General features: G+C 41.7%; 1 protein-coding gene across 5 annotated transcripts in view; it reads left to right on the top strand.

Moving 5' to 3' along the window:
- The window catches only part of ATP6V1H (ATPase H+ transporting V1 subunit H), a 72,674-nt gene that overhangs the window by 45,623 nt on the left and 13,603 nt on the right, over window positions 1–13,448 (top strand). For all 5 annotated transcript variants that reach the window (XM_044928762.1, XM_044928761.1, XM_006076988.3 and 2 more), the window contains 6 exons: window positions 477–574; window positions 4,048–4,240; window positions 7,696–7,874; window positions 10,410–10,535; window positions 11,141–11,242; window positions 12,859–12,972. In XM_044928762.1, the coding sequence (XP_044784697.1) occupies window positions 477–574; window positions 4,048–4,240; window positions 7,696–7,874; window positions 10,410–10,535; window positions 11,141–11,242; window positions 12,859–12,972 (812 nt within the window). The remainder of the gene's footprint in view (window positions 1–476; window positions 575–4,047; window positions 4,241–7,695; window positions 7,875–10,409; window positions 10,536–11,140; window positions 11,243–12,858; window positions 12,973–13,448) is intronic.

Raw genomic sequence — 13,448 nt, forward strand, 5'->3', positions numbered from 1 at the left:
TACCCTTTCAGAATGCTTAGCAGTATCATCCTTACTAAGGATGGTTCAGCAACCAGCTTCATATCATTCAGATATGGGCCCATCTCAGAGACTACACTTATGTCTTTTTCATTTTATTGTTGATCTTTGATATTTATATAATTATGAAAAGCAGTATTGTCTGTATCATGCCTCTCTTCAGGAGTAAGTGAAACACTGCAGGATAATAAGCTGTTTATCAAACCATATCAAAGACATAATTACTGTGTTCCTTGATTTCCCTAATTGGATATAGGCTTGAACCATATAGGCTTAATTTCACAGAAGTCAGCTTCATTTCTAAGAGTCAGAGAGGAAAGTGAAAAGGAGAATTGACTTTTGAAGAAATAATAGAGACTTTTGGACGTTTTGATATTACCATCAGAAACCCTAGTAAACAAACTCCAGACTCTGGCATCTGTGCAACCTGCTGACCTGAGGTGCTTTCTCCCACGCAGAGTTCCCAGTATGTGCAGTGCGTGGCCGGGTGTCTGCAGCTGATGCTCCGAGTCAATGAGTACCGCTTCGCCTGGGTGGAGGCAGACGGGGTGAACTGGTGAGCCCTCACTTGTCATGTGGGGTGACATTTAAGAACATCTCTCCTTGACAGTGTCAAAGAAATTAATATGTTTAATCACTGAAATGAAGGTGTTTTTTTTAAAAAGATTTTTTTCAAATGTCTTGTGTGATGTTTTTCCCCAGGAATCATGCTGTAGACTCAGGGCCCCCGCTTTTCATTGTTAGTATATCAGGTTGGTGCTCTCCACCTTGCCCGAAGCAACATTCCAGACTCCAGAGGGAAAACAGGCCTTCAGCGTAGACATAGCATCTTGTTTGTGTACACAGTTTAGTCCCTGGTGGCTCAGTGGTAAATAGTCCTCCTGCCAATGAAGGAGACACAGGTTCGATCCCTGGGTCAGGAAGATCCCCTGGAGGAGGAAATTGCAACCCACTCCAGTCTTCTTGCTTGGGAAGTCCCACAGACAGAGGAGCCTAGCAGACTACAGCCCATGGGGTCACAAAAGAGACACAACTTAGCAACTCAACAACATCTTCTAGGCAAAGTTCTGTTTCTGTGTAGGGGGCTGATCACCAGTCATGTTCCCAGAGGCCAGCCAGGGCCCTGGTGTGCAGGCAACCTACTTCTTAGGACAGCCATCTCACGTGTTAGCTGTCCTCCGCACAGAAACCTGAAGGTGACTACGCAGGCGGTGTTTCTGGTCTATTTATCTTCTTTAAAGTGATGTGATATTTTGGGCAATGCAGTAAGAAAGCATAATTATTCATTTTACTATTATATCATCTTCTAGGTGATTTCATCATCCATTTTTTAAATAACTTTAGTCTTTACTATTTTTTTTTATCATACTTGAGAATAATGAGTGAATAATGACAAAATAAGATCTAGGATGGTGAAATATGTGATTCTTCAAATTATAGTTAATAAACTCACAGTATATCTTAGGTTTATAAATGGGTCTAATAGACCTGTATTGTAGCTGTAAGATATATTGAAAGAAAGAAAGAAAGAAAGTGAAGTCACTCAGTCATGTCCGACTCTTTGCAATCCCATGGACTATAGTTTTACCAGGGTTCTCTGTCCATGGGATTTTCCAGGCAAGAGTACTGGAGTGGGTTGTCATTTCTTTCTCCAGGGGATCTTCCTGACCCAGGGATCGAACCTAGGTCTCCTGCATTGCAGGCAGACGCTTTACCCTCTGAGCCACCAGGGAAGCCCAAGGTATATTGAATTTTATCCTATTAAACAAAAAGTACATTTTCTTTTTGTTCTTTGAAAGACCTGTAAGAAAGAATAAAAGTCATGAAACAGCTGCTTCTAAAAATAGTTATAATTGCTCAAAAGATAAACACTTAAAGTTTTGTCTAGTGGACCCTAATGGCATAGAGAGGCTAACCAGATGCTGCTCTTCTAGTTATTGGTACTAGTATTTTGGAAGATGGTAATGTCAAAGCCTTTGACTATGTGGATCACAACAAACTGTGGAAAATTCTTCAAGAGATGGGACTACCAGACCACCTTACCTGCTTCCTGAGAAATCTGTTTGCAGGTCAAGGAGCAATAGTTAGAACTGGATATGGAACAACAGACTGGTCCCAAATCGGGAAAGGAGTACATCAAGGCTGTATATTGTCACCCTGCTTATTTGACTTATATGCAGAGTACATCATGAGAAATGCTGGGCTGGATGAAGCACAAGCTGGAATCAAGATTGCTGGGAGAAATATCAGTAACCTTAGATATGCAGATGACACCACCCTTACAGCAGAAAGCGAAGAAGAACTAAAGAACCTCTTGAGGAAAGTGAAAGAGGAGAGTGAAAAAGTTGGCTTAAAACTCAACATTCAGAAAACTGAGATCATGGCATCTGATCCCATCCCTTCATGGCAAATAGATGGGGAAATAGTGGAAACAGAGACAGACTTAATTTTCTTGGGCTCCAAAATCACTGTAGATGGTGACTGCAGCCATGAAATTAAAAGATGCTTGCTCCTTGGAAGAAAAACTATGACCAACCTAGATAGCATATTAAAAAGCAGAGACATTGTTTTGCCAACAAAGGTCCATCTAGTCAAGGCTATGGTTTTTCCAGTAGTCATAAATGGATGTGAGAGTTGGACTCTGCAGAAAGCTGAGCGCCAAAGAATTGATGCTTTTGAACTGTGGTGTTGGAGAAGACTCTTGAGAGTCCCTTAGATTGCAAGGAGATCCAACCAGTCTATCCTAAAGGACATCAGTCCTTAATATTCATTGGAAGGACTGATACTGAAGCTCAAAACTCCAATACTTTGGCCACCTAATGCGAAGAACCGACTCATTTGAAAAGACCCTGATGCTGGGAAGGATTGAAGGTGGGAGGAGAAGGGGATGACAGAAGATGAGATAGTTGGATGGCATCACCGACTTGATGGACATGAATTTGAGTAAACTCTGGGAGTTGGTGATGGACAGGGAAGCCTGGCATGCTGCAGTCCTTGGGGTCTCAAAGAGTCGGACATGACTGAGCAACTGAAATGAACTGAACCAGTGTTAACTATTCAGTTTAGTAACAAGAAAGGGCATAAATAGAATCTAGAATGTTTCATGTCCAACATACACTCTTTGATATGGTAATACCTACCAACAAGGTTAGTTGTAATCAAATTAATACACAGACTTTTAAGTTGAGAAGAGGCATTAATAAAGGTAGAATACGTTAAGTTGCTGAGAGTGGGACAGTTCAGAGAAGTCATTGAATTTTTTCATTTTTTAAAGAAAGAAAACATGTATTCTACTCTGCCATTTCTTTTGTTTAGGATTAAAGGTTTTCTTTTTTTCCTTTTTGGTGCTCCTCAAATCACAAGCAGGGATCCTGGGAAGAGAAAAAATTGTGAGCATAGCCTGCTTGAGGAGAGTGGAAGGGGACTGTGGTTTAAAAGCCCAGGACCTGTTTTCTCTGTGTAGTTTCCTTTTCAGTTACATGAATGGCACACACTATCTTTGAAAGTTTATATGCCTGTATAAGACCGAGAATATACTCTTACATTATTGGAAAGTCTGGAGGTCAGCGCTGACTTTTTAACTACTGGAGCTCAAGTGGGCAGGCTTCTGCTGAAGTAATTGCTTCCCCCCTCCCACCCCATTCAACTGCCCTTTGTGAACATTTGTACCCTGACATTTGAAGTATTTTTAAAGTATATAGTAATCTAAAGTAGCATATAAGTGAAAGGTAAGATTCAAAAGGAAATTGCGTGCTGAGGTGCAAGGGTCACGTCCTGAATGCCGGTCAGGCCCTCCTGCTGTTCACTGTGTGACCGCGCACTCTGGAGCAAGGGGGCAGCATCCTGAGACTCCCCGTGTGGACTGGCCCTCTGAGAGCAGGGGTCTGGCTTGCTCCTTCCTGCAGGCAGAAAGGAGAGGACATGATTCTGAGAGACTGGCGCACTGGGGCAGAAAGAGCAGTCAGTTATTTCTACTTCTGGTTGCATTGTCCTATTCCTAAATGTCATTTCCACCTGTGTTCCTTTCAGCATCATGGGCGTTCTGAGTAACAAGTGTGGCTTTCAGCTCCAGTATCAGATGATCTTTTCCGTGTGGCTCCTGGCTTTCAGCCCACAGATGTGTGAACACCTAAGGCGCTACAACATCATCCCTGTCCTGTCCGACATCCTGCAGGAGTCGGTCAAAGAGAAGGTGACGAGGATCATCCTTGCAGCATTCCGCGTAAGCGTTTTGTGGGGAGTGTGTCCTGTGGGGGAGTGTGTCCTGTGGGGTGTGTGTGTGTTCTGTATATGTGGTGTTCTGGTGTGTGTGGTGTATGTGTGTTCTGTGGGGTGTGTGTATGTGGGGTGTGTTCTGTGGGATGTGTGTGTGGTGTTCTGTAGTGTATGATGTGTGTGTGGTGTGCGTGGGGTGTGTTCAGTGGGGTGTGTGTGTTTTCTATGGGGTGTGTGTGTGGGATGTGTATAGTGTTCTGTAGAGTGTGATGTGTGTGTGGTGTGCGTGTGATGTATTCAGTGGTGTTCTGTGGTGTGTGTGTTCTGTGTAATGTGTGTGTGTGTGTGGTGTGTTCTGTGAGGGGGTGTGTGATGTGTGTGCGTGTGTGAGGCATTTTTCGTGCAGCCTGAGGCCTTTCAGCGGGTGCAAATGTTGCTTGTTCTCCCAGTGGTCATGGAGCTGTGGATTCTTGGTGAGCTTAGACTGAAGTATCACAGATTGTATTTATGGCAGGAGAGGGGATGAGGGAGGAAGCTGTCTATATGGATGAAATGTGAGGATTGCAGATGCTTGTTGGGAGTGTGACAGCACTATATTCAGGTGGCCTTGTTTTCCACGAGGCTGTTTGAGGTTTTTTTTCTGTCCTGGGCCCTTCTTTTAGAATGGAGTTGTATTTCTGATCCTGGATCTGCTGACCAGCAGTCATTTCTAAGACAGCTTTAGAGATCATCAGTTACTTTGAGCAGTGAAGTTGTCCTCTTAGGATGTTAGGATTTTGGCCATGACCTCAGTCAGCATCTTCCCTCAAACAGACCGGGAAGTTGAGGGTGCAGGGGGTCATGCTGGACTCTGTAGAAGTCACAGCGTTCAAAAAGTCACAGGAAGTGTATAGCCAGACTGAGAATTCTTTGTATTCTTTGGCCCTTATTTGGGAGCTCTCCAGATTGTTGATCAGCTTTTAATGGACATCTTAGAAGTAGGATAGTGTAGCTCTTTTCTAGTTTTCCTTTTCACGTGGTGTGTTAGCAAGATTATTGGCTCTGGAGTGGACAGACCTGGAGTGAGTCCCAGCATGGCTGGATGGGAGGGTGATGTGAGCTCTCAGAGCTGATTCCTCTGTCTATAGAAAGTGTTGAGTGAAACCTAACTCACTTCAGCATTGGTTAAGGATTCAATGAAGTAACAGACAAAGGTCCTGGCAATAGTAAATATACAGGAAATATTTCTCTTCCTCCTTTTCTGTCCATAAAAGACAAAATAATAGCCATCTGCCTCTTTAACCCCCACCTCTATGAATTGCATTCTAGGTTAATGTGGCACCTAGGCAGAGGTCAAGGGCTATTCTGTTAGATTTAGAAGAGGCAGCACAAATGTTTTACTAATATTTAGCAAGATTTAACAATCTTATTTAAACTTTATTTGCAGATTCAATTTTTTTACCTATATACAATGCATGGAACTTATGTTAATTTCTGGACTTCTGTTGTCCAACTTGAATTTCAGAGTGTTTAAAATAGACCCAATCTATTGACAGGTATATTAGTTTTTTAGACTCTCCTTACTAAACTGGGACAATATAGTCATTGTATGATTAGACTGAAGACTGAATATCAGAAAAACATCCTTAGACATCCAAAACTTTGATGTACATAACTGAGTTAAAATCGAGCCATTAGTAAGGACATAGTAAAGCCATTTGATTTAGACTATCAAATAGGTGAAAAAAATGACAATGACATTTTTTTTTTTAATCCTCAAATTCCTATAACCTTTGATAAAGATTTCACTGGTGAGGTTGTTTGAGGATCATCTAATTATACATTTCCCCCCACATCCTGAGGAAGAAAAGTTTTATGCTGAAGACTTTAGGAAGCTTGCTGAGCTGCTGTGTGCTGAGGAAATATAGCAGCTGTTTTTTTTTTTTTTTTTTCATTTGGCTGGGTGAAATTTTATTTTTGAAAATGTCAGTCTCACTTATTCTTAGCAGGTACTGAACTCCAGGGCTCCATAAATGTTATTCCATCGGTTAACTTGATATGTCAGTCTTTTGTTTCTAAAATAAATTCGAATGTTCTGAGGCTTGTGACTGAGAAAGACACTCGGGGCTGTATTTGTTGTCTAGATTTCTTCATCCGTTGTGAATTTTCTTTCTCTTTTTTGGTTCTGCTTAGTCCAGACCCTACCTAATACGTCAGATAATAAGATAAATTATATTTTATGACTGCATGAAAGCTTGGGAAGGCTTGGGAAGAAACACCACCCAGTTGAATTTGGATTTATATTAGCTTGTGTCAGCTATGATGTTTAATTCACACCCACATACGTATGCACAGGCACAGACACAGACATGCACAGACTCACATATTCCCTACAGATAGTTCACAGTCATAACCCCTTCAGAGAGGCCCTCTGTTCTGTTTCATCGGTCTGTGTATCTGTTTTATGCCAGTGCCATCCTGTTTTGATCACTATAGCCTTGTAATTTAGTTTGAAATCAGGAAGTGTGACCTTTCTAGCTTTGTTCTTCTTTCTCAAGATTGCTGTGGACATTTGGAGGCTTTTGTGTTTCCAACTGGATTTCAGGATTGTTTTTCTGTTTCTGTGAAAAACATCATTAGAGTTCTGGAAGGGATGGATCTTACTGATTTACATAAGCTAAGCCAAAGCCTCTCTGCATTTATTTAGCATAATTGTTAGAAAGGTAACATCCTTGCAGAAATAAAGAAGATTAAAATTTTGGTACAGTTGATTTAGAATTGTTATTGCAGGATTTGTGTGGGAATGTGGGGGAGGGGATTAGACAGGCCTTCCTTGCCAACTTTGTTGAAGTGGCTTTCTTGAGAGCTTGTTTGTCCTTATTCCAGACCTGAGCATGGGCATGGTCCTTGCTTAGAAACATTGGTTAATTCAGCAAACAGTTTATCTTTAGAAATACGTAGATTCTTTTGCTGCTTTCATAAGTACTCCTAAAAACAGAAAATTGCTTCTGATAGTTGTTGAAGCAAGAAAGTTCTTTATTGCTGTCCTGTGTGCACTGATAGGTTGATGTAGGGGAGAAAAAGGTCACCAATTGAGAACTAGGGGATACTGAGAAAGTAGTCTTTCTTAGCATCCTTCGGGCTCTGTGTGGCTGATGAACGGAATGTTCATAGTAGTGCCCTCAGGAGCAGGGCTGTGACCAAAGATAGGGATGGCGCTGTTGTAAATGTGTGCAGGGTTTTGAGGCTTGTCTGGGGGAATAATTTAAAATGTTTAGTGAAGACAGTAGAGAGAAGGAATCAGAAGAATGCTCCTGAGGTGGGACAGGTGCTCAGGCAAGAAGTCAGAGTTTGTGAGGCAGGCATCCACTTAAGGTGATGGGTACCCCGAGAACCAGTGGAGGAGAGAGGGTGGGAAGGCAGGTGCAGACAACATCACATAACAGGTTATATCATTTCTCATCATGTCTCCGTCTAACCCAGAACTTCTTAGAAAAGTCAATTGAACGAGAAACTCGCCAAGAGTATGCCCTGGCAATGATTCAGTGCAAAGTCCTGAAACAGCTGGAGAATTTGGAGCAGCAGAAGTATGACGACGAAGACATCAGTGAGGATATAAAGTTCCTCTTGGAGAAACTCGGTGAGAGTGTCCAGGATCTCAGGTGTGCTGTCCTCTTTGATTCTCACGGGCTGGGTATCCTGGGCTGTTGCCTGGCCTCCTATTTTAAGGAAGTCTCAATTTGTTACTAACTGCGAACTCAGAAGATTGCACTAAAACACGGTATCTTCTGTTGAAAACTGAGGGACGTGGAAACACTGGCTCATCACTGTGGGGACGGTTGGTCAGAGCTGTGTGTGTTCTCTCCTCTTCTGGTGGGAGAACCCACCATTCTCTGTGGTCTGAAATCCCAGCCACTGTTCTCCCTCAGGTTGTGCATGCTACCCTCGAGGAATCTGCCGGTTTAGAATCTTCTTTTAAGCAGCAGTCATTTCATTTATGGAGGAGGTTTGCTCATATAGGGAAAGAGTCTTTTTTTCATGCTTTTTTTTTAAGTTTCTCTTGCTTTATTGTTTATATTAAAAAATTATGCAAGTGATGTACATGCAGTAAAAAGAAAAATCCCTCCCTTATTACAGTCCAGATGGGACTCCAGGCCACTTCCCCATCTTCCCCACCTCCTCCCCCCACACTCTGATTTCTAAACACCTTCTAGCCCCCACCCCCAACACACAAATGCAAATGGGTTCCACATATTCTTCTGGTCTTGGTTCTTTTTTGTTTAATACTAGTTTGACAGTTTTCCCCATTAACCCATGCATTCTTTGTTTTTAAAGTACTGACAAATTCTGGAAAGAGAGTTATTTACTAAGAAGAGTTGGGGTTTGGGGTTTGATTATTAGGCTACTTTGTCCACGTGTGGCCTTGAACAAGTTTCTTGACATTTTGAAGTCTCAGTTTTCCTTTTGGTAAAATAGTGATAAACGTTCTAATCTTGTAGGATTTTCCTTGAGGTGTCCAGCACATGCCTTCAGTGTAATGTGTGCTCTGGGAATGTATTTACCAGATAACTCATGCAGCCCATAGTCTCCAGGCCCAAATGCCTTTGTCGAGGTGGGAGCTGTCACCTGCATCAGTGGTTTATACAGAGTTTTATGAAAGAAAGCCGAATGAGTTTTCTCTTTGTAGTATAGTAGGCCAGCCATGGGCTTGCAGTTTATATAAATTCCATTTTATTATGTTTATTTTTAAAAATTATCATTAGTTCTTCTGTAATAATGATTTGAGATCCTTTTAAAAAATAGATTAATGATAGCTTTCTAAATTATTTAATCCATGCTAGCCAATTTTGGAGAAGGCAATGGCACCCCACTCCAGTACTCTTGCCTGGAAAATCCCATAGATGGAGGAGCCTGGTAGGCTGCAGACCATGGGGTCGCGAAGAGTCGGACACGACTGAGCGACTTCACTTTCACTTTTCCCTTTCATGCATTGGAGAAGGAAATGGCAACCCACTCCAGTGTTCTTGCCTGGAGAATCCCAGGGACGGGGGAGCCTGGTGGGCCGCCGTCTATGGGGTCGCATAGAGTCGGACACGACTAAAGCGACTTAGCAGCAGCAGCAGCCAATTTTTACTACTTACTGATTCTTCTGACTGAAAACCACAGTCACAGAAAACTAACCCATCTGATCACATGGACCACACAGCCTTGTCTAACTCAATGAAACTCTGAGCCGTGCCTTGCAGGGCCACCTAAGATGGACGGGTCACGGTGGAGAGTTCTGACAAAATGTGGTCCACTGGAGAAGGGAATGGCACACCACTTCAGTATTCTTGCCTTGAGAACCCCATGAACAGTATGAAAAGGCAAAAAGATAGGACACTGAAAGATGAACTCCCCAGGTCGATAGGTGCCCAGTATGCTACTGGAGATCAGTGGAGAAATAAATCCAGAAAGAATGGAGAGACGGAGCCAAAGCAAAAACAACAATCCCATGGACAGGAGCCTGGTGGGCTATAGTCCATAGGGTCTCAAAGAGTCAGACACAATTGAAGCGACGTAGCACATAGGCATAGTGAATAATTTTTGAATTAAAATGCATTTCAGTTTGTTCCATGTACAGAGGTTTTATTTCTATTATTAATCTGTAGTGGGCTAATTCAATTAGTGATTCTCTCTACATTGTTGATAATCATGGTTAAAAATATTGTCCTGAGGTATGTGTTTTTATTTTTGTAGTGTCATATCATAGTTTGACATTTAAAGTATAATAGAATGTACTACTTTATTTTATGTTAAAGTAATACACTGTTTACATAAATGTATCCTAACATATTGAGTGGTCTGTTAAATACAGTATTTTAAGTGGCGTGGTAGAAACAATGCTAAATTATCAGATATTTCAGTGACATATATTCATGTGTATATTAGAGTAAGGATTTTGGAAACAAGTGCTCCTTTTAACGTCTCATGATGAGTATTCAAATTTGACAGAAACGTTGGACCTCAGTGCTCTGAATCAGTTTCCTGTGGCTTACTGAAGATGATTTAAGCTGTTTAAACTTTGTTTAGGGATAATATATAGAGGATGCTCAGTCTCTATAGTTAAATCATTAGTGAAGATGTTCTACGTTTTTTACATTTTGGAGTATCTCTCAGATTCTTATAAACTTTGAATGCTTTCAAAATTTTTATAGCTCATTTGATGAATACAGTTCAGAACTTAAGTCTGGAAGGTTGGAGTGGAGTCCTGTGCACAAATCTGAGAAATTTTGGAGAGAGAATGCTGCGAGGTTAAATGAAAAGAATTATGAGCTCTTGAAGTAAGTTTCACATTCAGTTAATTCCAGTTTACATGCTAAATAAACTCGTCATTCCACATACTCATGGACATATTTTTGTCCTTTAAGTTTTTAGATAGTCCATGGTTTTAACATATATTTTCTTGCTTACTAATGTGGTTGAATACCTTTTCATGCTTATTGGCCATTTGGGTTATCTTTTTCCCAGGAGAAATGCCTGTTCAAGTCTTGTTGTTGTTGTTCGTTTGTTTCCCCATTTTGTAGGAGTTCTGTAAGTATTCTAAACATGTTCTGTGTCACACGAAGTGTTTCACTGCCCTGAGATCTCCCCGTGTGCCACCTGCAGTTTCCCCTCCCACTCTCCCCCTGATGTTGTGGGACTTGTGGACAGTGGACATTATGAATCTGAAAGTGACCTGTTATGTGCGTTTAAAAGGTCTGAAGGCTGCTAACTTATGTACAATAAAGGATGTGCAGTGTACTGTGTGTAACAGTGAAACTTGTAGAAAATACGGTTATATTTGTAAATGTACATTTTTGAGATAGTATCAGCATTATACCTGTGTTCTCTTGTGCTCTAGAAAAAGATTAGAAATCAGTCTCTCTTTGAATTAAATTTATTTCAGAATTTTGACCAAACTTCTGGAGGTGTCTGACGATCCCCAAGTCCTAGCTGTTGCCGCCCATGACGTTGGGGAGTATGTGCGCCATTACCCACGAGGCAAGCGGTAAGGGAGGAACCTGGTTACCTCAGGTGCCCTGAGATGGTCAGCAAGGGTCCTAACTCACACACTCCTGTAAAGTAGAGTCATTCAGCTGGGAGATGATGGAGTAAGTGGAATCAAGGTGACCATAATGCTGGGGATCATGGTAAATGATAAACCTAATTAAAAATGGGTGGTATAAGAATAGAAGCACATGTGTGGAACACAACTGTGCTTTAGCCAATAGAGATCTCACTAGAAAATTCACGTTCAGGATTTTCTTTGGTTTGTATGCTGTAATTTAAAAGCCATTTCATGAGTACTGGTGATTTTTTGATTATTACCGTTATTTGTTATAATATTGAATTGTTATTGAACTGAGTAGGATGAATGAATGTGATGGAAGAAGCTCTTTTTTGGGGAAAATAATCACATCAGCTTCCTATCCTTCAGTCCCCACATCAGCACCACAAATGGGGGCTCCTTGTCCTCAGTGGCAGGAAAGAATTGGCTAGATTCCACGACTGAGCTACTATAACGTAGTTGATAAAGGACTGAGCTGATGTGTTAGGTAAGGTGGTGTTTTAATCCATAGTACCTGGCATGGGACAAGCACTCATAAAAACTGGATATAATTATACTACACATTTTTTTTTTCTCAATACAGTACATTAAAAAAAAAAGATGTTCTAAAAATAACATACAAGAAGGTCTCCAGGTGAAGCCTCTCTGTCACCCCAACCTGTGTGCTTCCCTCTAGGTTGTCTTGTACCACCGGCAGCCTTGCTGCACTAAGGGGTCCCAGCCATTGACTGTGTGGTGGTGTTGGCCACCAGGCACCCACACTGCTGGGCTGGATTTTAGACACCCACTGGCTCTTTGCAGGGCCCTGCCCTGGCAGACAAACAGGGTCCTTTCTTCCATTTGTGATGCAATAACTGTTTACGTTTCGCTTTTGTGTCTGTAGTAACTGAATTTTTCAGGGTGTTGCAGGGGGGCAGCAACAGCGGTGTGATTGTCAGTCCTCATGATGCTTTTGTCAAGAGGAATCTCTCATCTCTTTTACTGCCCAGCAGGTCATAATGGCATACTCCATCATTGCAGGAAAGGGCAGATATCTTAACAAATCGAGTCTTTCTCAGGAAATTAACATGGCTCCTATGAGGTGTTTTTTAACCTCGTGTTCCCTGCTGCCTGCTTCTGAGCCTGTATCTGGCTCCCAGAATGGCAGCCGCTGGGCTTACTATTGATCTGATATTATTTCAGCTGTTAGGTGGTATGCAGTATACTAATTTTTAAGCAAGCCACAAATGCTGGTAATAAAGAACTTAATACTCAACTGCCTGGAGCACTATAATCTAGATTACCCTAGCAGTCCAGATTGATCATATTTGCCCAGACTAGGAAATGAGGATAACAATTGGATTTATTATTAGGAGTTCAAGAGAGAAGTACGAATGCTTCAAATCTGTGATTTGGGAGAAATGGTGTTTTAAAAAGATGTGTGTTGTTTACTTACCAGTATGGTAACTTCTCTTTGTGAGACTCCTGGGCGGCTGAGGGCTGGGGCTGTCTGTGACTAACAGCAGGCATTGGAAAGTCAACTGCCGCGTGTTCACTGTGCGGCTTCTGTCCTGCAGGGTCATCGAACAGCTGGGTGGGAAGCAGCTGGTGATGAACCACATGCACCACGAGGACCAGCAGGTGCGCTACAACGCCCTCCTGGCTGTACAGAAGCTCATGGTGCACAACTGGTAGGTGCCCCCCGGCCCCCTCGTCCCCATCCACATGTTCTTAAGGAAACGCTCTCGTGAGCGCTGGTTTTTAAGAGCAGTGATTTAGATTAATACCTAGAAGTAGATTTTAGCCATTCAGAGCAGTGTTGTGATAGTTTAGAAAACAACTGCATTAATGTTCTCAGAAAATGCATGTGCAAAGTACTTTGTTGTTCAGTCTATGTCTGTTGAGTTGGTGATGCCATCCAACCGTCTCATCCTCTGTCAGGTTCAGTAGGGTTGCTGAAGTATAATTCTTGTCTTGTTAATAAAAATTCTGTTTAAATAGTTATTATTTCTTTTGAAAAGTTTATTGTTCAGCATTTTCATTTTTTAAATGTGCATTTATGATGTGAAAAAAAAGCTGAGTATGGCATAGAACACTAGAGTGTTCCCTTTGGCAGTGGAGAAAATTTTTTGGTCGAGAATTTTATTGTTCAAATGATCATGCATTA

This window comes from Bubalus bubalis, chromosome 15 (genome assembly GCF_019923935.1).
Source record: "Bubalus bubalis isolate 160015118507 breed Murrah chromosome 15, NDDB_SH_1, whole genome shotgun sequence".
Lineage (NCBI taxonomy): Eukaryota > Metazoa > Chordata > Mammalia > Artiodactyla > Bovidae > Bubalus > Bubalus bubalis.